Raw genomic sequence first — 27,070 nt, 5'->3', positions numbered from 1 at the left:
GGTCCTGTCCTTGGTTTGGGAAGCGCCCAAATATACCCAGAGGCAATTAACAGGTAACAGCGCTCCGTTCTGGAGAGGCATCCCAGCTCTGCAAGCTACTCAAGGTGCCCGTGCCTCAGTTTCCCTACAAGAGGATTGATGTGTTAATTAAATGAAATAAAATATACGGAGGGCCCTTAGCACAATGCCCAGCACACAGTAACCACTTAAGAGACACCAACTGTCATTATGGTTTTATTACTAACATTAACAAAGCACTAATCCTTTTTTCCATTTCTTACATCAGCTCTCTGAGGATGGTTTTCACATACATGCCCCTTATACAGATGAGGAAAGCTGGGGCTCATCAAGGGACCTCAGTTTCCTTCTTTTGAAAATCAAAGGCATTGGGCTGGATGCCTTCTCAGAACCCGGCTACCTCTTCCAAGCTGGGCTGGTGCCAAGGGGTAGGACAGGGAAGGGTCCACTCCCTGCAACCCCACTTAGCCCTAAGGCTGCCCTACCCAAGGGAAAACACCACTTTCTGTCCTGGAGCTGAGGCCCCCCCCACAGCTCTCAGCCCTCTCAGGTCCCCAGGCAGCTCTGAGGCCCCGTGGCAGCAGCTGTGATCCTGTGAGTGCAAAATCCAGCTGGGGATTCCCACTGCCCTGGGAGGAGGGAGGAGGTGCCATGCAGCTGCCTTCACAGGAGGCTCAGTCCCCGCCCTGTCACCCTGGAATCCTCCTGGCCCTCAAGGAGAGACTTCCAGCATCTTATCCTTGAAATCCATCCTGTCCTGCTCCTGGCTCTCCAGCTGCTCCAGGCTGCTGACCTGGTCCTGAACCTTCTTCCCTGGTGTCTTCAGAAATCTGGAATTCAGGCCACAGCTGCAAATCAGCCCGTGACCCGGTTGCAGGGGGCTCCTGGCAGCCCCAGCCCCAGACCCAATTCCCCTTTTCACTTCAGCCCCCAGGCCACTCACCTGAACAGGAGTTTCTGCCCAGGTTCCTTCTTAATGATGTTCAGCTTGTAGTAGTGGCGCAGGGCACGTGACATCTTCTCATAGGTCATGTTCACCCGGTTCTGGAAGGCAAAGCAGCCGACATCTACCCTCCCACCTCCCATCCTGCCCCTTCCAGGCCTCCGTTTCCACATCTGAGAGCAAGCAGTTTGGACCAGGTGGCTTGTCAAGCCCATCTGCCCAGGGTTCCATGAGGGTTTATAAGAATTGCCTTGAGTTTGGAAGGAGAAAGATAGGGGAATGTGGTGGGAGAAATAATGTACTGGCTCCCTCACCTACCTGGCTGAGAACCCAGAGGTGAGTGTGAACTGTGTGTCGATATGAAACAGCAAATGTCAGAAGCAGTAACACACATAGTTAGCTGAAAACACAATCAGAGAGACAGCAGAGGGTATGGGATAGATGGCCTTGTCACCAGCTGCATGACTTTAGCAAAGCCGTCTTTTCATCTCTCTGGAAGGTGCACAGTGCGGTACAGAGGCAAAAAGCCTGGGCTTTCAGGTCATTTGAAGCCCCAGCTCCACCAATTTAAGCAGCTGTGTGACCTTGGACAAGTGTCTTTACCTCTATGAGTCTATTTCCCCCCAGCTATAAAATGAGGATAAGTACGTCCATTTCATGGGTTTGTTGTGAGGATTAAATTAGCTAATCTGTGAAAGCATTTAGCACAGTGCTCAGCATAGAGTATGTGCTCGTTGAATGGTATATCTGCTCCCTGGGCCTCAGTTTCCCTCCCTGAAGTATATGGGGATTGGATAAGACAAGTACTACACTGTCTGTAGTCATTTGCATCCTTCCAGCTGCAGTGTAACAGAGTGGAGCCCAGAACCATAGATAGGCTCAAATCCCTGCTCTGCCACTTATTGGCTACAAACCCTTGGCAAATTGTTAACCCTCTCTGTGCCTCAGTTCCCACATCCAGTGATGCCCACCTCCTGATTTACCATAAGGATTAAATGCGTTAATACGGGCAAAGGTCTCAGAGCAGTCAGTGCCTGGCCTTCAAATGTTGTAACATTGTAGCAAATGCAATACATTGCTAATTATCATCAATGTTCTTAATGGTTTTTTAAGACTCATTTTTCACTTGAATTAATTTATTAAAAAAGGATACTTCCTTTATGTCACCATGTACATCATGAGATTGACATGGTAGTTAGGTGTTTTTTCACCCTAATACACACTCAAATAAATCCTTAGTTTGGGATAAACTACCTGCAGTCGCCTCACAGACATTTGTTTGGGTGTGGGTGTCCCTCGTGTTGGGGATCCTGGTCCCAGTCATTCCCAGGTACTCCTAGGCCTGAAATCTGATTCTTCTGTGGGGCCAGAAACCTGGGAATCATTCTTCTCATCGGCTCTTACTGCCCCACAGTTCACACTGTGCAATTCACGTAAACAGGCTTTGAAGGTCTCAGATGCTAAGCAATGGTGGGATTAAGCAATTAGAAGGCAAGAAGATTCCCGAGTTCCAGGGACATTCCCCATCCACAAACAGTAAAAGCCTGTTTCTCAGTATCTCCTAAATTTAAACAATCCTGGCACTTCTGGGGTTGGTGCTAAAGCCCCCATCAGTTGAGGACTGTCCCCTAATGGTGCGGGGTCCACTCTGACCTCCTGCCCTGTCCCCTTTGGAAATGTTGAAACCATCCCACCCGCTGGAACCGAGGTTCACCTTGTGGTTTCCCCAGAGTCTGGCAAGCCCATTTGGATCCACAACTCGAAAGATCTTGGCGTCTTTGTCCTCCCACTTGATGTAGGGTTCATACCTGGTGTCCGAGAGGAGCTGGTACACGTAATCCCACAGCAGCCGGCAGTCTGCAATTTAGCACAAGGGGTGTGGATGGGGCGCTTTTAGTAGAGCCTGAGGACAGGTGTTAGAAAGGGGTTCTCAGGGACCTTTGAGTCCAGGGCCCTGGATGTGCCCGCAGGATGGTAAAGACGATGGTATTAACAGAAATGGCCATTTATGGGGGATTGTTAGCCATTGTCTCATTCATTCCTCATAATGCTAGGAGGTGGGTACATTTACCCCCATTTGAGAGATGAAGACTTGGGCTCAGGGAGGTCTAGGTATGTCTGAGGTCACCGAGCTCCGAAGTGAAGTGGCAGGCAGAGCAGGGAGCCTAACCCTTTCGTGCAAGGGCTGTTGTGGGGCACAGTCTGGGGCGGAGCCCGGCCTCCATGTCCCCCTCTGCCCCTCTCCCAGGCCCCAGCCACCTGGTCCTCTATTAAATTAGGATTGTAACATCCTGCCCCAGGGACACTCCTAACAGTGAGGATCAGGAAAATCAAACGTGCCATTATGGAGAACAGAGGTCAGAGGGGCTCAAGATCAACAGCATGACCTTGAATCCCAAGACCTGGGCCTCTTGGCTGGGCAATTTGAGGCAAGCTACCCAACCTCTTCTGAGCTATGGTTTCCTCATAAGGGTGGTGCGAGGGTTAAACGATGTCATAGATACAAAGACATCACAGTGACTCATACTCTTAAGCACTCAAAGAATATAAGCATTAGTTTTTAAAAGATCAAATTCCCAGTCATTTCCAAACCAGAAGCCAGGCTTCTGCACCCTCTATGGTGTCTTAGAATAAATATGGTGGCCACACCTGGTTAGAAAACATCCTTCAGAAAGACAGGCAGCTTATCTGTCTATCTGTCTGGTTGTCAATTTTCTAACAATGAACATGAGTGGAAATATAACACATGGTAAGGGTCCAGCCTCTGGAGCCAGACTGCCTGGGTTCACATCCCAGCTCCTCCACTAACTTGCTGTGTGATCTTGAGCAAGTCACTTAATCTCTCTGTATTTCAGTTTCCTTATCTGTGAAATGGGGCCAATAACAGTATCAATCTCAAAGGGCTACTGTGAGGATTAAATAAATTACTCGAGGTAAAGGCCTTAGAACCATGCCTGGCACATAGTGAGACTCAATTATTTAAAAAATGAGTAAGTCTAAAAAGAAAGGGCAAAGCCTACTGCATGCAGATCAGAGTGTCTGACAAAGACCTGGTGCCGGCCCGGCTTTGCTAAATCCTCCCTGCCCTGGAGATCGGGTGGATTTGGCTCTCCTAGGCAGCACTGCCCCCTGAAGCCAGAATGGGCCAGTAAACAGGACAGCCAGGGGACGTCACCCCCACCCCCAGGTCAAAACAACCCGTGCCCCCTCCAGGTCTCAGGCTTGGCACATCTCCCTCCCTCCCAGCCAGGGGAACACAGCCTCCTACTCACCAGCGATCCTGCCGTCGATGGGGGCCTGCGGCATCATGGGGCAGGAGCAGACCCCCTCAGCCCTGCAGCCGAGCTCTGCACAGTGAGGTAAGTTGAGAGTTTCCTCCCTGCCGAGGGGCCACCTGGCCAGGCTGGGGGCATCCAGGTGGCTCAAGGAGCTGGCGAGCCCCAGGTCTGGCAGCTGCTGCAGGAGGCCCCTTTTGGGGACTGCCTGAGAGGGCCCGGTCCCCTCTGCAAGCAGATGGCACTGTTGATTCCACACAGAGCCTACCCGACCCAGATCCCCACAACAACGTGCCTGGGCACCCCACAGGCAGCTCTCCTACTGTTCTTCCTCCATCACTCAGAGAGGCAGGGGGACTGTGGGGAAGGGCCAGGCAACCTGGGGGCTAACCCCGGCTCCCAGGCAAGTGACTTAACCTCTCAGACCTGTTCCCTCATCTGTAAAATTGGTCCCGAAGCCAAAAAGCAACAGGACTGGATCTAGAACCAGATACCCTGTATCCCATCCAGAGACCTCTCCATTTACCCAATAAATATCTATTGAGAAGCTTCTATGAACCAGGCATTGCTCTAAGATTCTGTAGAGCAGATGAATCTTAGAATAGATAAATCTTCATCTTAATGGTTGCACCAGTTTGGATATATACATGCCCCCCAGAAAAAAAAAGCCATATTCTTTAATGCAATCTTGTGGGGGCAGATTTATTAATCTTTCTGATTAGGGTGTGACCTTTTGCTTGAATGTTTCCATGGAGATGTGGCTCAATAAACTGTGGGCTAGACCTTTGATTAAATTATCTCCATGGAGATATGGACCCTGTCCATTCAGGTTTGGTCTTAATTAATTCACTGGAGTCCTATAAGACAGGGACATTTTGGAGACAGCCACTGAAAGCAGACTTGCTGATACCTCAGAGATGCCCAGTGTTTGCTCCGGAGAAACTAAGAGAGGACAAAACGCCCCAAGAGCAACATTTTGAAGAATGCACAGGAGATGAGAGAGGAGCTGGAACGCAACCTGGAATCAGCAGATGTCAGCCAAGTGCCTTCCCAGCTAATGGGTTTTCCAGACGCAATTCACCTTCCTTCAGTGAAGGTATACTCGTGTTGATGCCTTAATTTGGACATTTTCATGGCCTTCAGACTGGAAATTTGTAACCAAATAAACCCCCTTTATAAAAGCCAATCCATTTCTGGTATTTTGCATAATGGTAGCATTAGCAAACAGGAACAATGATGAATCTTAGTTCTGAGATTCATCATTGAACCCAAAATATCCCCTGCTCTCATAGAGCTCATGTACTAGTGGGAAGAGATAGGAGATTAAGATTTTTAAAGGAAACAGAAACAGTATATAATATGTGAAAAAAAATTTAAAGCACCATAAGGCGGATAGGAAATGCTGGGAGACCGGCAGGGGGTGCAATTTTAGAGACTGGTCAGGGAAGGCCTCACTGACGTGGAAACATTTGAACAGAGAATTGAAGGTAGAGAAGTGAGCTCGGTGAGGATCTGGGAGAGATGAGCATGCCAGGCAGGATAACAGTGAGTGCGAAGGCCCTGAGGCAGGACCAAGAAGGCCAAAGTGGCTGGAGAAACTGAGCAAGGCAAGAGGCATGAAAGGCAACGGCAGAGGGGAGAAAGGTCCTTGTAAGGACTGTGGCTTTGACTCCAAGTGAGATGGGAGCAATTGGGAGATTCTGAGCAAAGTAGTAATGTGATCTTCTTAAGTTCTAAAAGAATCCCTCTGGCTTTGGGTGGAGACTGGACCATAGGGGATCAAGGGCAGAAGCAGCGAGCCCAGCAAGGAGTCTGCTGCAGTCCTGCAGGCCCGAAGGTGACGGGCACTGGATCAGAGGGCAGCAGTGAAGGTGGGAGAAGTCAACGGATTCCAGGTAGATGTTGAAAGTAGAGCCTATGGGATTTGCTGACAGCTGAGATGAGGCTGGGAGAGAAGGGGAGGAATCAAAGACAACCTTTGGGCGTGTGCAACCTGAAGGACGAAGCTGCTGTCTGACGAGATGGGAAGACCAGAGAAAGAGCAGGTTTGGGTGGGGGTGGAGGGGCAGGACATCAGGCTTTTGGTTTAGGCGCTGTTAGGTTTGAGATGCCTGTGAGATGTCCAAATGGAGGCTGAAGTTCAGAGAGGTCCAGGCTGGAGACACACGTCGGACTCATCGGCACTAGGTGGCATGCAGTGCCCGAGAGCAGAGGAGATTGCCAGGGACTGAGTGTAACAGAGAAGAGGCCCCCTGAGCCCTGGGGTACCCCAACATTTAGAAATAGGTGAGAAGAGAAGAAATCAGCAAAGGAGACTAAGCAGGGGTGAGTGGTGGGGTAGAAAGAAAACCAGGAGAGCGGGGGGTCCTGGAAGCTAAGGGAAGAAAGGAGTTTCAGCAGGGAGCCCCCACCAGGCTGAGGCTCTGCAGGGGCACAGCAAATAAGGACTGAGAGTGAACATTCCCAGACTCAGGTCCCCGGAGACCTTGACAAGGACCATTTCGGTGGAGAGAATGAAGAGGAAAAAGAGACTAAATACAAACAAGCCTTGGCTGGAGAGGAGAGCAGAGAAATGGGGCGAGGAGAGACAAGGCCCCTCAGGACTGAGGCCTGGGGCAGGCAGGGTGGTCAGGAGTGTCCCCCATCAGGGCGGGAGGTGAGGGCCGGGAGGCAGGGCCGGAAGGCAGTAGAGAGCTTGCCCCACATCGGCCACCTCTTTCGTTACTTTGCCTTGAGGAAGCCCTGCGGCCCACCCCACCAAGCCTAATTTGGGGAGGGTCTCAGAGCTCCACGAAGGGCCTCCTCACCTTCCAGGGGGCTGGGGGGCTGCTGCATGGGCATCTTTTGCCTAAAGGCCAATCCAAAAAAGGGTCCACACACCAGGGCTCGCCGCTGGGTCTTGATGTACTGGAGCAGCTCGTAGAGGACGTCACCTGGGGTGGGGCACGGGAGGGCAGGCTGCTGACCGAGCCAGGTGGGGAGGGCAAACCGCATCCCCTGCCTCCTAGGATGAGGGCTGGCACATCCCATCGCAAGCTTAGGGCTGATATAGATGAGAGGGGCTGGGGTCCTGATGAGGGGCAGGGCTACTATTGCCCTCTGATGGGTAAATAAAAGAAGGTATCCCTTCCTTCTGGTGGACACAGTCCCTCCAAGGCACACAGCCTGGCAAGGTCAGGCTGCATCTCAGCTCCCACGTGCCCCCTTGGCTAGGGACCTGTGTGCAGTGCGCAAACTATACAACCGTACCACATGTCCCTGGGGGCAGAGGCAGAACTTCTAGTTCATGGGATTCCCCAAGTTATCCTGAAGGGCTTCCCCTACATTCTAAGGAACAAAACAATCCCAGGCATTTCTTTCCAATGCCTGGTCCTTTGAAGACTGGACCAGCCTCTTCGTACGAGGCAGGATTTGGTTCCCTGGCCATGGTCCCAGAAATGTCCTTTAATGCACACATTTGGCTAAGGTGCTGATGGTGAGCAAGGAGTGGGGATCTCTGGGTAGAGAGCCAAACAGGGAATTCCAGAGAGCCAGGGAGGTAAGATGAAGGTTGTGGGCACCTGAGGACCAGGGGTGCTGGTGGGAAGCAGGAGTGCTGCGGACATGGGAATGCAGAGGACAGACTAGCTCACGAGCTTCCCAGCTTTGCCTGTGCCCAAGATTATCATGGCCCTGGGGTAAGCCAGAACCCTGTCTAGAGACAGTTTTCTATCCCCTTTTCCACCCACCTCCCATTGCCCACCAGAGCTCTTAAATCCAGGGTCTAAAGTCCCAACAGTCACTGAAGGATGCTTATAGGGCAAAGTGTGCATTATAAGTTAGGATATGATGTGGGACTGGCAGTGGGAGTGTTAGGAGAAAGGGAATAAATCAGAATAGTTAAGAAAATCTCTGTCATTGCATTCCACAGGCTTGCTTGGCCAGAAGAAGGATTACATGTAAAACACGAGTGTATTCCCAAGAAAAAGATATCAAATCAGCAAAAACGCTGAGCTCCACCTGAGAACAGGCCAACCAAGAAGCAGGTGTGATTTCAGAGACTCCTAGAAGGTTGTGCTGCTGTCAACATCTGCCACCCACCACCAGCCTTCCCCAGCAAACTATCTACTGCCTGAAACACCATCCCTGGAAATTCATTTCCCTTAGCCTCAGGTCTAGTTTCTGCCTAAAACGGACATTTCTATTGGGAGGCCAGGCCTTAGCTGTTATCAGCCATTATACCCCAGTGTGAATGAATATTGGATTTTCCTCTAATTTTTCTGTATAGGTGTTGCTGGGGGTGTGGAAGGAACATGGGAAGCAGTGGGGAGGAAACACGGTCACAGGAAAGGAGTGGGAGCAGAAGAGGGCCCAGCACTCTGAAAGCAAGCAGCCGACTAGATGGCTTTGTAGGAACCACCAGTCAAAAGTTATGGGAAAGAGGGGCATGGGCACAGGGCTGGGAGCTGAACATGACACCCCAAAGACGCCTCCCTCGACTTCCCTTCCTGGGCCCACACGGGGCACTTGGGACACCCTAGCCTACCCCGGTTTCCATCAAAATGTTTCAGAGCGAGGCCAGTGAATTCTCCCGACCTGAACCAGGCGCTCGGTGCCGGAAGTCATCCTTGGTGAGGATACAGAGGGCGCGGCCGTTCATCTCGAAGCCCTGCTCGCCAGTGCGCCGCAGAGAGTACTCCTGCTCGGCCCAGCGCAGCCAGTGCAGCACGTCCTCCCGGCTCCAGAGTGCGGGCTGGATGCCTGCAACCAGCAACGGCAAGGCTGGGGGTGGGGCGCAGGGCAAGGGCCACCCCCCCACACCACCAATCTCTCGTGGCCCCTACTACAGGTCCTCGTTTGAATGTCACTTCCACCGAGAAGCCCACCGTGAATGCCCCACCTAAGCATGTGCTCTCCTGCCCTTTCCCCTCCACGGTCATTTTCTTTGTCACCATGCCCTGTTCTTTTCTTTCCTGGAACTTTATTCTGTTTGTAATTACAGTTCACATTTGACATAATTATATGTTCATCACTACATATCTATTATGCATATACTCATTAATTTATTATTGGTTCCCCCCACAGACACACACATGCCTTTCACTGTTTTCCACTCATTCATTCAACAAATGTTTATTGAGCATCTACTAGGTGCCAGGCACTGGGCTGGGTTTGCTGGGGCCCAGAACATAGTAGGAGCTCAATAAACATGAGCTGCCTGAATGCATGAATGCCAAACAGTCCCCTGAAGAAGGTGTAATTGCTACTCTTTTCCAGACAAGGAATCCAAGGCTGGCAGTGGTTAAGTGGCTAGCCCAAGGTCCCACAGGCAGCACGCGGCACCGGCTGCCCTGCTCTTCCACACCACCTGCCAACTAGGACCGGGTTTGCTCAGGGAGCAGCCCAGGGGACAAGGGAATCTCCTACACCTTATTTCAATTTGTGCCCTCATTCCTGCACTACCCAAACAAGCAGCTGCTGTCTTTCATTCCCCCTTCATTTCCACTCTGCCTGAGCCTGAAATCTATGAATGCCTGGACCCAAAACAACATAAAAAACAAATACAGTGTTTATGTTTAAAGGGAAAGAAAAAGATCTGCCACATTCACTCATTCAACCAGTATCCAATTGGGCACCATCCACGTGCCAGGTGAAAAGTGCCAAGGGCTGGGGATACTGCACAGAGCAAAACCAGCAGGAGGGAAGGACCCTGCAACTAATAACTGTTCAATTATAATTGTAATCAGCGGCACAAAGGAAAAGTGCACTGTGCTATGAGAGCAAGGGAACACAGTAAGGAGAGGCTTCCCTCGCTTTTATTTTGGAACCTAAGAATAAATGTCTGAAATTGCTCAAAACATCATTTAAGGGAGAAAAAAAAAGAACAGAGGCAAGAACTAAAGTCTGATGACATTAACCTAAGATTGACATCAGAAAAGAAGAGGAAACCCTGAAATACGTATGTGTATGTGTGTGTGTGTGTGTGTGTGTGTGTGTGTGTGTGTGTGAACTTAATACATGACACAGATAGGATATTATTCAGTGGGAAAAGAATAATTAAAGATACGATAAAAACACAGCTGCTCTCCACCTGGAAAAAATGTATATTTGGACATTACTCCCCATCAAACACAAAAATTAATTTCAGGTGGATTAAAGACCTACAGAATAAAACAATACAAATCTTACCAGAAGCTCTAGGAAGCCATATGCACTAGGAGACCTCAACTGTGACAGGAAACTCAGAAGCAATAATGAAAACGAAAGGCACATTTGACTGCAGCAATCTGTGTATGTGGCAAAAGATACCATAAACAGAACGAAAAGGTGACAGATTTCGGGGAAATATTTGCAATGCAGATGACAGATAAAGGGCTAATGCCTATCATAGGTAAAGAGTGTCTCTAAATTGATTAAAAGAAAAAAAGACAAAAATATCTTACTGCAACTCACAGTGGGGATTTCTCAACCTTGGCACTACTGACATCTTGGACTGGATAATTCTATGCTGTGGGGGGCTGTCCTGGACATTGCAGGGTGTTGAGCAGCATCCCTATGCTCTACTAACTAGATGCCAGTAGTATCACCCCCCAGTCTTGACAACCAAAACCGTCTCCAGACAATGACCAGTGTCCCCTGAGAGGTCCTCAAGACTTCAGCCAGATATCACCTTACTCTCTCTGCCGGGTGGGCTGCTGCCTGGGGATTCCCAGCAGGCCAGCTCCAGGCTTCTGGAACAGATCTGAACAGAACCCAGGCTAGGGCAGCCGGAGGAGCTGTCTGTCCAGGAGGCAGCTGGAGGTCTCAGGCGTCTCGCTGTGGGGTCAGCATCCCCTTGTCCCCGCCCCCTCCCCAGCTGCAGGAAAACGTCTCCCCGGGCTCAGGAATCACCCCACAACCACAAACATCATGAAATAGGGAGCCTCGCAAAAAGTGTGGATCCAGATAAACTGGGATTGGCAATTGGCTCCCCGAGACCCTGAAGCCTTGGCCAGCTGTGTAGGCCTGCCCCTGTTAACCCATGAGTTCCACCACCGTGCAGTCTCCGCATTTCATACAACTCAACTTTTTATATCTCACTTATTGCCAGACTGAGTCCCCATGAAGGCTCTAAATTCATACTTGCACCAGCAGTGCCCGAACACATCCTTTTATGGCATTCCTGCCAGATGTAGGCATTAGCACTGAAGTTAGAGCTCTTTCTTCTCTGATTGTGCATTTTCCCCCCCATGGAGGTGGACCATCTCGTCACATGTTAATTAGCCATGTGGATTTGTTCTACTGCAGTGGTTCTCCCTTATGAGTGAAGTCCATGAACCTGAGGAGAAGCAAACGAAGTCTGTTTGAGCTCCTCAAAGGCCCCCTCCCTTGTTTCACTTCCAGAGTTGCTGAGGTGCCATCCCTCTACCTGTGACACCTGAATACAGAGATGTTCCATGGCTTATTCACAACTAGAATTTGAAATTCAATTTCAAAACGCAAAGTTTCCCAACAGTGGGAAGCTCAGAGAGCTTTTCTCTGGAGAATAAATTAAGTTCCAGGAAAATGAAGAGACCCAGGACCAAGAAGTAAGAGTTATGAGCTTGAGGCTCAGGCTGGCCATTAGTGCCACGATAATTCTCTGGTCATCACCAAGTCTGAGTCTGAGTTTCTCTGTCATGGAATGAGGCTGTGGTGGTGACAACCTGTAAACAGTCTCCTTGAGGAGGCATCAGCTCCTCCCAGACACACTCCCCTGGGCCCTCCTCCTGGGTCCTGCAAGCCCAGCAGCTGGGGCCTCTCAGCACACCTGACCCCCCCCCCCCCCCATCCTCAGAGAGCTCCTGAGGGACACAGACCAGGGTGTGGAGCTGAAGGTGGAGTGAATCCTCTTTCATCTTCCTCTTCCACAGAGCAGAGTGGTGGGCCTCCTGCTGTGAGTCAGGGGGACACCATGCCAGAGCCCCCATAAATCCTGCCTCTCAGTCCCAGCCCACCTTCTGTCACTTGTCTCAACCCTAGGCATTACAATCCTTCTTGGCGTGGACTTTCTGCTGCTTTATTGCACATCTTCGTCAGGCAATAAACACGGAAGAAGCTAAGCGAAACTTCTGTTGTTTGTTCACCTTCCTGCTCAGGCAAATCAGTATTGATTATCAGAATGGAAGGCCAGAGAGACGCCCAGCAATAGAAATCCAATTTCCAGAAATGTGAGAAATAGAGGGCTGAGATCACTCCAGCCACCTGAAAGGTCAAACCTTCACTTGGTGTCAGCAGTTTCCTTAGTTGGGATGTGATTTACAGGAAAATGACTCATCTAGCACCCTATCTTTTAAGACAGACGTTTAATTTAAGAAGGATCAAAACTGTGTTGTCTGAATATTCTTAGAAGTTTCAATAAATGTGAGTCATGGAATCAAAGATAATAAGTAAAGCAGGTACTGCTGGTGCCCTACCCACAGCCTCCTGGCACTCACCTTTACACTCTGAAGGCTGCCACCTGTCAGCACCTGACACTACCTGGTGCTCTTTTACGACTGCAGATGCACCCTCAGCCAGAGTGTAGGGCAAGTTGGAAGTGCTAGAGAATTAACGGCCTGGTAGCAGCCCTCAACCTGTCATGATGGGAAACTGAAGGATAAAAACCTCAGCTTCCCTACCCTTTGGTTGGGATAACTCATGGTATGTTCCATACTGCCCCCCGAGATCCCTACTGGGAGTGAGCTACAGTTGCCCACTTTGGTAACTGACCTTAAAGCACCCTTTTGGGTTTCCTTCCCTTCCCTGTCTCTCACACTCCTCACAAGTATTTCAGGAGAAAATAGGCCATGATGACTGCATCCAGAAGTGTCCAACCAGGAACCAGGCTGCTTCAAGAGGGGAGGAAGTTCCTTCACTGGAGTGTGCAGGAAGACCTGGTGACATCTCAGAGGGCCCTGCCGAAGAGGTCCTGCAATGGTTGGAGGTCCTGGGATTCTTGAGGAAGGCTCCAAGTCACCCATTCACTCATTCAACTTAAAGTTAGTGAGCTTCTGAGCTTTGGAAGTTTTGTCTTATGTAAATATGATTTCCCACTGCTCTGAGGAGAGTCACGGGTCTTGTGTTTGTACTCCACCATTAGGAAGTGTTCCTTGGTTGTTGTGTTATAATTTCCATCCTTATATCTTCAGTTAGGAGTGTGCTTTGAGATCAAATCAAAAGTCCACCCCCCTCAAGATGGTAGAGCGAGAAGCTTCAAAGTTCCGTTTCCCCCCATGGAAGCTTTGATTAACCAGCAAGAATGGCAGAAATATCTTTCCAGAAGCTCAAGAAACTAGTCAAAGGACTGCAGCAACATGACCAGTGCTGAATCAAGAAAAAGACCACTTAAAAACAATAGGACCTCATGGCACCATGGCTAGCTCCTTCCCCATGCTCTCACCAGCTAGCCGGCCTGTGCTCCCAGTGCTGATCCCTGGTCCTGGTTCAGGAGGGAGCAGAGTAACCCTTGTGCACATCATGGGAGCATGTATGTCTGGCTCAATCTGTCTGGTGGTGGCCTGAGTGATTCGCTGTACCAGAACTTGCCCTGTGTGTAGAACGCGGCTCACCAAGCTCTCCTACAGAACGCCGTGAACAGCAGTCTTGTGGCCTGGGGCAAGGGGTTGCTGGCTGTAGGACAGTGAGGAAACTGTTTCTTAGGGAAGAGGGGACACTCCTATCTAATAAATGGGAGAATTCTTAGGGCCAAATGTGCATGCCCGAGACAAGACGCAGGACAGAAAGGACCAGGGAGGCCCCTACTTTTCAGCCTGGAGCTATTCTCTAAACTGTATGGATAAGCCCTGAAGAAGAGCACTCACAGGTCAATCTGCAAAGATTAGGAAAGGTGTTTTCTTTTTTGCTTTTTTTTTTTCTTTGGTTAGCTCAGGCACATAAGAAAAGCTGTCATAACACTAGCTGGATAGAACCTTAAGAAACAGATGGTTCAAAGTCTAAATTACAGCAATAACACACTAAAATATCAAAATGACCATGTTTCAAAAGATTACAAAACATACAAAGAAACAGGAAGTGATGGCCTAGGCAAAGGAGATTAAAGCATTAGAAACCATCAGTGAGGAAGGCCAGCCCTAGAATATTTCAGACAAAGACTTGTTTCTTTTCTTTTTCTTTTTTTTTTTTTCAGGGAGAGAAAGAGCTTTATTGCTAGGTGTGAAGCAGGAGAGCAGGTGGCCTATCAGCCCAAAATCTGTCTCCCTGAACTGCAGTAATTTTGATAGTTTTATACTACCAAAAGAAGGGCAGGTCTTAGGATAATGAGCACAATGGTTCTAGATGATGTAATTAGAGGTGACTGAATTATTGAGCATGCGCAGATTGATTACATGCTTAGTCACAGAACGTATGTAAGAAAACGGTGGACTTAATATGATGACAGGAATGATTTTTACTAGTATAATGAGGTGTAGGTGACTTGTTGGTTAACGTCTAAGCTACTGTGCATGTCAGGCAAAGACTTTTTTTAAATGGTCCTAAATATGCTCAAAGGGCTAAAGGAAAACATGGACAAAGAACTAAAGGAAATCAGGAAAATGACAGATGAACACAAAGAGACTATCAATAGAGAGGTGGAAATTATGAAAAGGGACCAAAAACTGCTGAAGACCATAGTAACAAATTTAAAAATTCTCTAGAGGGGTTCAACAGCAGATTGGAGCTAGCAGAAGAAAGAATCAGTGAATTTGAAGATAAGACAATTGAAATAATCCAGTCTGAGGAGCAGAAAGAAAAACCATGAAGAAAAGTGAACAGAGTCTGAGGAACCTGTGGGACTCCATCAAGTATAGCAACATATGCATTGTGGAAGTTCCAGAAGGAGACAAGCTAAAGAAAGGAGCAGAGAAAATATCCAAAGAAGTATGGCTGAAAACTACCCAAATTTAAAGAACGACATGAAAATACACATCCAAGGTGCAAAACAAGCAAGATAAACCCAAATAGACCCAAACTGCATCATATTATAATCAGACTGTAGAATGACAAAGAAAAAGAGAGAATTCTGAAAGCCGCAAGAGAAAAGCAACACGTCACATACAAGGGAGACTCAATAAGATTAAGGGCCAATTTCTCATCAGAAACCACGGAAACCAAAACGCAGTGGGAAGACACATTGAAAGTGCCAAAAGCAAAAAAATTGCCTACCAACAATTCTGCATCTTGCAAAAGTGTCTTTCAAAAATGAGGGAGGAATTAAGACATTCTCAGATAAATAAAAGAAGAGAGACTCTGTCACCACTAGACAGGCTAAATGCTAAAGGGAGTCTGTAGGTTGAAAGGAAAGGACAATAGACAATTGACTGAAGGCACATGAAGAAATAAAGATCTCCAGTAAAGAAGATAGGTAAATATAAATACCAGTACTATTGCATTTTTGCTTTGCAACTCCACTTTCTACTTCCTAAGGAATCTAAAAATCAAAATGTAGTGATAAATCATTAGCTTTGGGACTCATAATGTAAAAATGTAATTTGTGATAATAACTACATAAAGGTGGGGAATGGAGGGGTATAGGAACATGGTTAATGCTATTTAACTACTGAAGTCAAACTGGCATCAAAGCAAATGAGATTGCTATAGATTTAGGATGTTAAATTTAAGCCCTATGGTAACCACAAAGAAAATATCAGACAATATGCACTCATAGAGACAGGAAATAGAGTACAGCTTACACGGGGTGGAGGGTCAGGGGTAATAGAGAGTTAATGCAAAATGATTGCAGGGTTTCCATTTGGGAAAGTTCTAGTATTGGGTGGTGGTAAGAATATTGGAACACTGAATGTGATTAAACCCACAGAATAGTATGCTTGGGAGGGGCAGGGATGGGAAGATTTATGTTGTATATATATTTCCACAATTAAAAAAAGATAGAGAAACTGAAGAGATGACAATTAAGTGTAATACATGATACTAGAGGGGATCTAAGAATGAAGGAAAAAAGGTTCACAAGGACATTATTAGAACATAAGAAAACGGAAATATAGAATGTAGACTATATCAATTTTATATCAAATTTTATATCAAATTTCTTGAACTTGATTACTGAACTTAAGGTGATTACATAAGTGAATATCCTTGTTCATAGGAAATGTACATGGAAGTATTATGTGTTCAAGGAGGATGGCGGCCAGGGTGGCAAACTCTTAAAATTAGTGGATCTCTGTATCTGGTGGGCTGAGGATAGGTTAGCATTCTCTGTATGGGGTTTTATTATTTTTGCAACTGTCCTGTAAGTTTGAAATTATTTCAAAATAAAACAGTTAAAAAAATCAAATCAGGCTGTCCCTGTTCATTTTCTTTTTTTAAAAACCAAGGTTCAAAGAAATCTGGAACTCCAAATATCTTTCCTCAAAGCATCCGAAAGTGTAATCGCAGTGGGCACTTTCTAGTCTTACACTCCTACAATCCTACTCACAACCCCCGCCCCGGATCTGACTCCACCACCACCTTCCAGGCCCACCTTCAATCAACCCCTGCCTCCCAGTGAAAAACACACAGCTGGCCCTCCATGTCAAAAACATGATCTAAAAAAAATGTGCTATTTAAAACTCAAAGGGAGTGCAGAAGTGTATTTACCTGAGATGACTAAACTTTCTAAATCCCCACGTTTCCTCTTGAGCCCTCTCACCCAGCCACCTTAAGCCAGCAGAAGAGAGAAGATGGAACATGACATGCCCCAGGCAGGACCCAACTTCCCAAGGCTCAATTTCCTTATTTTAAATACGAAGGAATTACCTGAGGCAACATCTTGTGTCTCTTCAGGCATTGCAGACATTCTAGGATTTTGTTGGCTGTGGGGGCAATCTTTGAATCTGCGGGAGGCAGTGGGGGACAATCCAGAGGGCCCTGTGTGATCTGCAGTGTCCTCAGCTGCCACGAGGGGACTGAATTCGATGACCCCTAATGTCCTGCTCAGCAGCAACATACTGCTTGGGCCAGGAATAGAGACAGATCCCAACCTCTGTGCAACCGTTACCAAACATCTCCTCGAAGCAGGCTTGCCAACACACACCCCAAGCTGCTGGTCATGGCTGGCATTTGGACAAACTGAAGCAATGAAGGTTTCCCCCATTCAACTCAGCACAGTCACTTCCCTCCGCTGCTATTCCCAGATACCCCGGCCTCCTCCACACGCCTCGCCTCCCTCCAGGGCCTGCTCTCCAACAATCTGAGTCTCAGTCCCCACCTTCCCTCCAACCATGGAAAGATGGGCTCTGTTCCCTGTTAAAGGAAGACCAGGCAGTGGACAGAGAAGACATTTGAGGTGGTGGTGGGGGGGGGGGAGGAGGGACTCAGCAGGCTCTTCCCAAGGCTGCAAAGTCACCCCCCACATTCTGCTCAGCTCGCAGCTCAGTCCCACCAGCAGCTCATAAAGCAGGAAGATAGGAGCGTGCGAAATCAATAAAGCAGTGTTCCAGTCCCTGGGCCAGCCAAAGTCAGATGGGTCTGCCCACAGCCTACCCAACACTCCCACCCAGATCAAAGATCCTGGCCAGTGGTCAGCTAGCTGCCTATCCTGTGATTTCCATGGCTTATGAAAGAAAATTTAAAAATCTCTTAGAAGATTATCAGCAAGAGCTAAGTTTGGCCTTAGCTCAAGAGCCTGTATGATCTTGAGCAGTATCATTTAGCTTTTCCACTTCTCAGTTTTGCTATTTGAAACAGAAACATAAATAGGTTAATCTACAGCCTATTCCATGGTTATAAGATGAGTTTCTTCAGGCAAGAGGAAACTCATCTAGTACAACGAGATGAAGGGATATGGCCAGTACATTTCCTGTGGTTATCTTTGGGTGGACTTGGCTGTTTTGCATACTTCCATAGTTCTTTGTCATTTCCCAATTTTTGATGATAAACACATTCTATTTTTATAGTAATAAAAATTAAGTAATTATTTAAAAGGGGGTTCTACCTACATTCAACTGTTTGTTGTTTAGCCCCCTCTGGTTTCCTCCTGGTAACATCTCCAACTCTTTGCCTTTTAGCTGGAAGGGCCCCCATAGCTCATCCAATCCCAACCCACATCTTACCAGTGAAGGGAACACTCACCCCTCATGCTTGGCCATTTACCTTTGCTCACCAAGGAAAAGTTATAGAAAGCCCAGCAAAGAAAAAGCAAGCTGGAAGGAAAGTAATTCTTTATATAAGAAGAGTTTATGCCTCACATTTGTGTGCTTTTAAAAATCAGCTCACCCAGTCCCCTCTACTCACGAAGTCTTCCTGGCAGTTTGCAGACCCCCTCCTCATCTAGCAGGTGCACTTGAGCTTCACATCTTGCTTGGGCCTGGGTGGTGGGGGATGGCGTGGCTGCCACAGGGCTTAGAGGAGAACCGGCCAATGTTCTCTCCTAGAGAGGGGAAAAACCAGGGTAGTCAAAGAAGAACATCATGGTAATGGCTAGTCATCTTTTTTTCTTTTTAATTTTTTTATTAGAGAAATCACGGGTTACAGAACAATCATGCGTAAAATACAAGATCCCATATACTACCCTATTATTGACACCTTACATTGGTGTGGTACATTTGTTACAATTGATGAAAGCACACTTTGATAATTGCACTATTAACTATAGTCCGTGGTTTAACTTTGGGTTCACTGTTTGTGTTGTACAGTTCCATGGATTTTTTAAAAAATTTGTATTCTAGAATCAAATATACATCCTAACATTTCCCCTTTTAACCACATTCAGATATATATTTCAGAACTGTTAAGTTCATAATGTTGTGCAACCATCACCACCACCCATTACCAAAACATTTCCATTATTCCAAATAGAAACTCTGTACATTTTAAGAGTTAATTTCCTATTCCCTATCCTAACCTCATCCCCTGTAACCTATATTCCAGATTCTGACTATGAATTTATGTATTCAAATTGTTTCATATCAATGAGATCATACAATATTTGTCCTTTTGTGTCTGGCTTATTTCACTCAGCATGACATCTTCAAGGTTCATCCATACTGTCGCATGTATTAGAACTTCATTCCTTTTTATGGCTGATTACTATTCCATCATATGTATATACCATACTTTGTTTATCCATTCATCTGTTAATGGACACTTGGGTTGCTTCTATCTTTTTTTTAAATTCAGTTTTATTGAGAGATATTCACATACCATACAGTCATCCATGGTGTACAATCAACTGTTCACAGTGCCATCATATAGTTGTGCATTCATCACCCCAATCTATTTTTGAACATTTTCCTTATACCAGAAAGAATCAGAATAAGAATAAAAAATAAAAATAGAAAAGAACACCCAAATCATCCACCCATCCCACCCTATTTTTCATTTAGTTTTTGTCCCCATTTTTCTACTCATCCATCCATACACTGAATAAAGGAAGTGCGATCCACAAGGTTTTCACAATCACACTGTCACCCCTTGTAATCTACCTACATTGTAATTCATCTACCTACATTGAGATGAAATTCATCTCAACCTTTAACAAGTGTCCGCTCTGTACACGACATTGAGGATACCAAGATGAAGACATGTGGTTCCTAACTTTAAGGTGGACACAATCTAGTAGCACAGATGAATTCTTTCTTTTCAAAAAATTCTTAATACATTTAAAGATGACTGAAGACACTTGCACACGATGTTCATGGTGGCATTATTCCTGATTGCCAAAAGATAGAAGTGAGCCCTTGGTGAGAGGACACACAGGAACCTGAGGCGCCTGAATACATAAATAAGCAAATTAATTGTATTTTCAAATAAGTAAAAGAGATGCTCAGATAAATTTCTTAACTCCATGGTCCTCCACCAAGTGCAGTCTGTATCTATACAATTTTACAATCAGTGTAGTCCACAGAGGTTCTAACGAGCATTCCCAGGGCCTCAGCGTTCAAGCGCGTAAAGTCTTTCTTGGCAAGGGACTCTCTGCTGGGTTAGGCACATGCATGATAAAGTTGAATCTAAAAGATGAAATTCATCTCAACCTTTAACAAGGTTGGTTCATCCATCAAGATGAGAGGATGAAAAAAAAGGTCAGGATTTTGTAGAAACAGGATGATCCTTGGGCCAGACACAGGCTGCCACTTCGTGAAAAGTAAAAGTGAAACCAGTTCCAGCAAGGGACATTTTTTCACTCTAGGATCTTTTGGAGTTTTGCTTTCATCTCTCTCTGTCTGAGGAGGGCAATCTGAATTGAAAGATTTTGGACCTAGAACCATCAGAGCTAACTCCAGAAGCCTTGACTGCCGCAAAAGGGGATTCAACACCTTTCGGGGTAGTTCGCACTCCATTTCTGGTCTGTCCCCAGCCTCCGCAACTCCCACTTGGTGCTGTCTTCCCAGGTGACCAAGCTTCAGGGACTGCCTGCCACTTGTCTCACTGGCCCCTGCCCTAGAGAAGGGGCTGCAGACCAGCCCATCCTTGGCCTAGGACTTGCAGGCAGCTCCTGTCTGTTCCTCTATCCGCTTCCAAGCAAAAGAAATAGGGAATGGGGCTGTAACTGCCTGGGAAATGCCAGTCAGGGACATGCTTATGGTTGGACCTCTGGGTTTCAGCATGAAAGCGGGGAAAATTCTGATAACATGGGCGTGGATTAGGGGAGAAGGAAGTAGAGAAAGGCTTTGGGGATGGAAGGAGGCCCAGTTCTGGGGTTGGTACTGAGACTTCTTAGGGAAATAGAATACACAAAGGGACTGCTAAGGAGTTCATGGGTGGGGGGGGGGGTGGCGGGGTGGGCAATGTTGCCAAATGTGAGGACCCGGCTTGTGCAGGAACTGCCAAGGACCTTGCATCTCTCTGGTTAGTGAAGGGCTGACAAGAGGTAAGGAGGCTGCAGAAAGGCTGTGTTGGAGAATCCTTCGCAGAAATATGTAACAGAGGGATTTCAGAGGGAGTGTGGAGGATGAGAACCAGTGTCTGGAGGTGGAGTAAGGGAGCTGGGGATGGAAGTCGAAGATTGGAATGTGTTAGAGAGTGAGATTCCAGTCAGGGAAAAAGTCTGATAAAATGGGTAAGGAAATTGAGGTGGCGGGGAAAGGAGAGGGAGTGAAGCGTCTCCACGCGCGCAGAGGCACACGCGCCGGGTAGTTCAGCCGCCAGACTCTTACCTGCATTACAGGTGGAAGTGACTGCAGACACCCGGTTTCCGTCGTGAGCGTACCACTGACTGCGGCTGCTGGGGGCCCTGGGCCGCTGCTGCGCGGCCCTCCTCCCCCAAGCCCCTAACTTGGCCCGGAAAACCGGACGAGCGCGTGGGAGGAAATCTCTTCCGAGAAGCACCCGGGCATGGACGAGCAGGCGCGCAGGACGCTCCGGTAATCACTATCCTTCCCGGAAACGAAAACGAAAGAGCAAGATCCGGCAGTCACTGGCGAGCTCGGGGGAGGGCGACGATGGGCCCCTGCGGGAGCCGGGCCCCGGGTGCTGCCCGTTGGCCAGCCCGGGAGGCGTCGGTCCTGCTCGCATCCTCCCGCTGGAGGAGATCCCCGCCGGCAGCCCGGCCGGGGTTCCCAGGGAGACGGGGGCGGGTTTCTGCAGGATTTGCGGAGCCCAGGTAGCCCCTGGTCCTGGGCTCAGGACGGCGACTGACCAACCTCATGTTGCTCCTGTGCACCTCCCCACATGGATGGAAGGGGCTGCCCTTGGTGTCGGCTGTACCAAGTGCCTCTCCGCTAAGAGGAGGGGTGACCTTCCCGGCCCCGACCTGGCCTTAGCCCGCACCGCCCGGGGCCCCCGAGCGCCCCTATCAAAGCGGTGGTTGTGTTCCATCTGAACTGGGCAGTACTCAGTGGGTCCCGACTGGCACCTTATCTCAGGTGATAGGTGCCCGCCCACCCATCACCTGTGTCCACCTGCCTTCGCTCCCCCTGCCTTGAGGGGAGTTGAGAGGGATTGTAAGCGGGAAAGCAAATCCACACACATCAGGAAGACAATGAGGAATGAAGTCTTAACCTTCTGCTGAAAATCTAAGGTTATAGATGCTGTTAGAAAGAAAGCTTTAGCACTGATGTATATGTGTGGATGTATATATACATAATGAGCTCCTAAAAAGCGATAAGAACCAGGCCCAATAAAGGAATAAGCAAAGGATATGAATTCACAGTCCACATAAAAGGAAATGTCAAATGGCCCCTGATGATTGAAAAAGATGCTCAGAGTCACCCATTATAAAAGATATGCAAATAAGTTACTCTGAGATTTCATTATTTTATCCAGTAATTTGGCAAGAATTCAAACTTTAATGACAATTTGCTGCTGAGGCTGTGGGAAACGGGCACTCCACAGGGGGTGCAAAGTGGTGCAACACTGTGGAGGGCAAGAAGGCAGAATCCAGAAAATTTACAAAGCATTTACCTTGTGACCCAGTAATCCCACCACCAGAAATTTATTCAACAAATATATCTGCACATATCTGAAATGGACATAGTTATATATTTCAGCATTATTTTATATAATAACAAATGATGAGAAACAACATGGGTGTCCATTAAAAGGGGACTGATAAATAAATTATGGAACATCTATTCAGCAGAATATTGTACTGCTGTAAATGGCATGGCGAATCTCTCTATGGACCATGGCAAGCTCTTAGACAGCTTAAGAACCTGGACTCTGAGGACAGCCTGCATGGCTTTGAATCCCAGCAGTGTCACTAGCTGGGTACACTTTGAGCAATTATTTAACCCCTCTCTACTGAATATGGCCTCAGTTTCCTCAAGAGTAAAATGGAGCTGATAATAATACCTACCTCATAGAGTTGTTTTGGAGAATAAATGAATTAACATTTGTAAAACATCTAGAACAGTGCCTGACCACCATAAGTGTAATATGTATTTAAATAAGTAAAATATGCTAAGCAAAAAAATCAAGGTACAGAACAGCGTGTATTGCATTCTACCTTTTTTGTAAGAAAGAGGAATACACATACATACACACACACATACATATAACCAACTGGTACTTGTATAAAGAAACTCTGGAAGGATATGTAAGACACTAATAAATATAACTGGGATTCAGAGTAAGAAAATAGAGCACAGATGTTTCATGCTCAATAAAATAACAATATTTATTTCATTTTTTAAATTATTAGTTTTTTTAAATAACACTTTTCCTACAAAGAACTCAAGATGCATTTACAGAACTTTTACAGCAACAAACTTTCTTAATACTCGTAAGATTTTTAAAAGGAAAGAGAAAGGGAATATGAAGTAGACAAAAAAAAGGTGAAATGGGGAAGAATTAAGAGAAGGCAGAAGAAAATAAGCGAAATAAATTCATCTGGCAAAGGGCCAGTTGAAAACACCCAGCAGTAGTGGTGGTGGTGGGAACCAGGGGTGAAGGAAGGGCTCAGGCATGGAGATGGGAATGCAGATGGGTGATACACTGGATTAGAGTATAAGGGACAGAAGATTCCCTCTGATTTTCCAGAGAGGACAGGAATTGGAGTATGAGGGTGATGCGGCTGAGAAGGAGAAGCTGGGGCACTGCAGATCTGGAAGTAAGCGACAGTGGGGCTAACAGGTCACAGGGAGGACATGGTACCAAAGAAAGGCCCAGGAGAAAGCACCCATTTCTGTGACCTCTGGTTTGAGAACAAGGTTCTATTTGAGTCATGGAAAGAAAAACTCGAGGGTTTCCTTGCAAGGAGAACTTGTGTTTTGTGGGCAGCATGGTCTCCTGGGTTCGTAATTACTCATTGTGCTGTTTGCAGACACCTCATAGCTTTTTGCTCTGAGCAGACAAATGTTCAATGACTCTGCAGTTCTCTAACAAACCAGGCATAGATCACCGATGATGGGTAAAGAGAGAGGCAGGGGGAGAAGAGTCTCTTTCCATCTCTCCCCGTGGACTTCATGTTTCTCAGAAGGTCAAAGAAAAACAGAACTTGACATTTACATTCCTTTCACATCAAATGGTTATTCCAGAAAAGCCGCAGTAATACATGAACTCTTCTGAAGAAAAATAAGGCAAAATGAGCCAGTGCAATTCTGCCTTCCTGTTGAAAACCCTGTTCAAAAAGAGAGAGAGGGGTTAAAACAAAAAGCAACAAAATAATCCAAAGTTAAAAATTCAACAAAGTAGTAAATATTAATTCTGTCAACACAGCAAACAAGCCTCTACGTTTGCATTATGAATTGTATGCACCAAAAGAGTGTATCTCGTTCGGTTCCACCATGTCCATACTGTCCACCCCACCTTGGGAAGTTCTCCTTTGGACATGTTTTCCCAGCTTGGCCAGTAGCAAATTGGGGTGCCCTTTTCAGGGCTGACTGCCCTTTCCCTGACTTCCCAGAGCACTTCCTAGTCCACTCAAAGAAGCAAGGAAGTTTGCTTTGGAGCTGGAAGAACAGATGGGGCTTAGACGGTGAAGGTGTAAGGTGGATATGAGCAGAGTGGGAGGTGACAGAGCACGCAGGTTTATGGAGCAGTAAGTGAATGCCAGTTTATGTGGGCATATTAGGAAAAAGATGCAGAGTCAGTCAGAATAGGACAGCTCTCCCGGCTTCTGTCCCCTGACCCTGCAGACTGCTCTCTCCACAGCAGCTTCAGTGTCACTGTGCAGGCATGGCTCCTCTGCTCAGAGCCCTCCAAAGGCTCCACTTCACTCAGAAGAAAAGTCCTACAGATTTTTCTCAAAAAAGTCCTTGAGACACCATATAATCTGCACCACGCTCTTACCTCTCTGACCTTATCTTTTACTACTTTCTCCCTCACTCACACACTGGCCTCTGCTGTTCTTCAAACACGCCAGACATGCCTCACAGTCTTTGCTGTCCACCTGCCTAGAAAACCCTTCCACCAGATATCTCCATGGCTCCCTCCCACATCTCTTTCAGGTTTTTGCTCAGAAATCACCTTCGCTGTGTGGCTTTCCTTTAACTCCCCTACTTAAAATTGTAACCATCATCGCCACCACCACCGATATACCTCATCCTCTTTCTCCAAAACACTTATCACTATCTGACAAACTATCTATAAACTTTATTTATTGTTCATTTATTGTTTGACTTATAGAATATAAATCCATGAGAGCAGAGAAATTTGTCTGTTTTGATCGCTGCCAGTATCCCCAGTTCTTAAACAGAGCCTGACACATAATAAGTACTCAAGAAATACTAGTTGAATGAGAATGAATGAATGAGTGAATGATAAAGAACCTTATGCTACAGATTAAGGAATTTAGATTTTGTCCTGTCAGTAACCGGAAATCATTTAAGGCCTTTTTTTTTCCTTTTATACTTGATGGTTGGCGAAATTGAATGAATTTCCTTTCAGCATGGCAAATGAGAAAATGTATATAACATTAATTCAGGCACCTGTACATTTAAATTCCAGTTTTGCCACTTACAAGTTGAACCTCAACTGCTTCTTCTGAAATATCTATGACAGTAATTCATAGCGTTATTGGGAGAATTAAATGAAACAAGTAAGAGTGCCTCAAAGAGTACCTGGAAGAAATTGTTTAATAATTGTTCATTTCCCTCCCCTTTTCCTAACAAACTAAGAAATTCATTCTGCATTACTATCTCAGTTGGGGTCCCAGAGGAAACATCCGGCACACCAAAACTAAGATGATACAGAGTTTAATACAGAGACTGTCTACAAAGTTGTGGACAGAGTGTGGGGAACTCACAGGGGAGAGTGCACAACCTGGGGCTGCTAACTGCAGAGTGGCACCACTCCTCAACTTGTGGGGCAGGGAGGGAGCAGTTTCTGGAATCTAGAAGGACAGAGTCTTCTAGAGAAAAATTTCTAAGACTCATATAAAATCCTAAAAGCTATGGAAAGTCTAACTATTTTAAAACATACTTTATATCCAGGAAAAAAAATACATGCCCTAGGTTGAAAAAAAAAAAAAAGATCACTTGTTTGAACAAATACTCCACTCAACAAAATGGCAAAATAGAAGATGTCATTTTGAGAATCAAAGCCTGTTTGAAAACACAGAAGACTTGCTTAAATGGAAAGAACAAGAAAGCAAAAAATGTGGCAACTCAAGGACAAACAATAAATTCAAAAGATAAAATATATAATTTGGTGAGCTCCTTGCTAGGGAGATCCAAGAGTAAGAATGTAAGTTTCTTTAAATACATCAAAAGCAGGAAGGCATCTGGAGAATCAGTGTGACCACTTGATTGAGCCAGGTACAAAAGGTGAATAAATGATGACTATATTTGAAAGAAATGTACCATGCCACATTTAAGATTCTGTTAAAGTTGCTTGATACAAGCCTCAAGACAGCAGAGCAAATGCTTTAGCATTTTAGAGCCAAACCTAGGAGGAATTTTTAAAATTATTATTTTAAAACTTGGCACTGTCTATTTAAAGATGTTCTAAAATGTGATACAGGACAAGATATCTCTAAAATATAGGTCAGAGCCCTTTGTAAAATACTTCAAGAAAAGCTGAGGTGTGCAAAAGGATAGACATATAGATTAATAAAACAGAATTAAGAGTCCGGAAACAAACCCTTACATTTACAATAAATTGATTTTTGGCAAGGGTGCCAAGACAATTCAATGGGGAAATGTTGCTGGGGCATCTACACGCAAAAGAATGAAGTTGGATAACTACCTCACACCATATACAAAAATTAACTCAAAATGGATCAAAGATATAAATGTAAGAGCTAAGATTACAAAACTCTTAGAAGAAAACACAGGTGTAAATCTTCTTGAATGAGGCAGTGGTTTCTATGCTATGACACCAAAAACACAAGCAACAGAAGAAAAATTAGATAATTTAGACTTCATCAAAATTTTAAACTTCTGTGCTTCAAAGAAGACCACCAAGAAAGTGAAAAGACAACCCACAGAATGGCAGAAAATATTTTCAAATCATGTATCTGATAAGGCACTTGTGTCTAGAA

General features: G+C 46.3%; 2 protein-coding genes across 6 annotated transcripts in view; both read right to left on the bottom strand.

Moving 5' to 3' along the window:
• Nucleotides 1-221: 221 nt before the first annotated feature.
• ETV7 (ETS variant transcription factor 7) lies at nucleotides 222-21,746 on the bottom strand. Of its 5 annotated transcripts, none has more exons than XM_037844522.1 (8): nucleotides 21,306-21,746; nucleotides 18,445-18,580; nucleotides 8,812-8,976; nucleotides 7,044-7,169; nucleotides 4,234-4,464; nucleotides 2,676-2,818; nucleotides 962-1,062; nucleotides 222-848 (listed from the first exon to the last, which is right to left on the bottom strand). In XM_037844522.1, the coding sequence occupies exons 1-8, from the start codon at nucleotides 21,309-21,311 to the stop codon at nucleotides 731-733; spliced, it is 1,026 nt and encodes a 341-aa protein (XP_037700450.1). In that variant the 5' UTR covers nucleotides 21,312-21,746; the 3' UTR covers nucleotides 222-730. The 5 variants fall into 5 exon arrangements, with proteins under 5 accessions (XP_037700450.1, XP_037700453.1, XP_037700451.1 ...); XM_037844525.1 differs by having other exon boundaries at nucleotides 4,234-4,308; XM_037844523.1 differs by lacking the exon at nucleotides 21,306-21,746 and adding an exon at nucleotides 16,969-17,045 and having other exon boundaries at nucleotides 18,445-18,582.
• A 2,357-nt stretch (nucleotides 21,747-24,103) lies between these two features.
• Nucleotides 24,104-27,070, bottom strand: part of PXT1 (peroxisomal testis enriched protein 1) — a 30,184-nt gene continuing 27,217 nt past the window's right edge. The window contains exon 3 of the mRNA XM_037844239.1: nucleotides 24,104-24,208. Within this exon, the coding sequence (XP_037700167.1) occupies nucleotides 24,104-24,208 (105 nt within the window). The remainder of the gene's footprint in view (nucleotides 24,209-27,070) is intronic.

This window comes from Choloepus didactylus, chromosome 7, assembly GCF_015220235.1.
Source record: "Choloepus didactylus isolate mChoDid1 chromosome 7, mChoDid1.pri, whole genome shotgun sequence".
NCBI lineage: Eukaryota > Metazoa > Chordata > Mammalia > Pilosa > Megalonychidae > Choloepus > Choloepus didactylus.
The sequence above is the reverse complement of the archived record's forward strand: the minus strand, read 5'-3'. Positions and strand labels throughout refer to the sequence as shown.

Excerpts from the sequence above, each read along its gene's own strand:
- ETV7 (XM_037844522.1), bottom strand. Across the intron at positions 2,819-4,233 it reads CATCGACGGCAGGATCGCTG|ACTGCCGGCTGCTGTGGGAT; the intron begins GTGAGTAGGAGG and ends GCTAAATTGCAG. Across the intron at positions 1,063-2,675 it reads GACTCTGGGGAAACCACAAG|AACCGGGTGAACATGACCTA; the intron begins GTGAACCTCGGT and ends TTTGCCTTCCAG.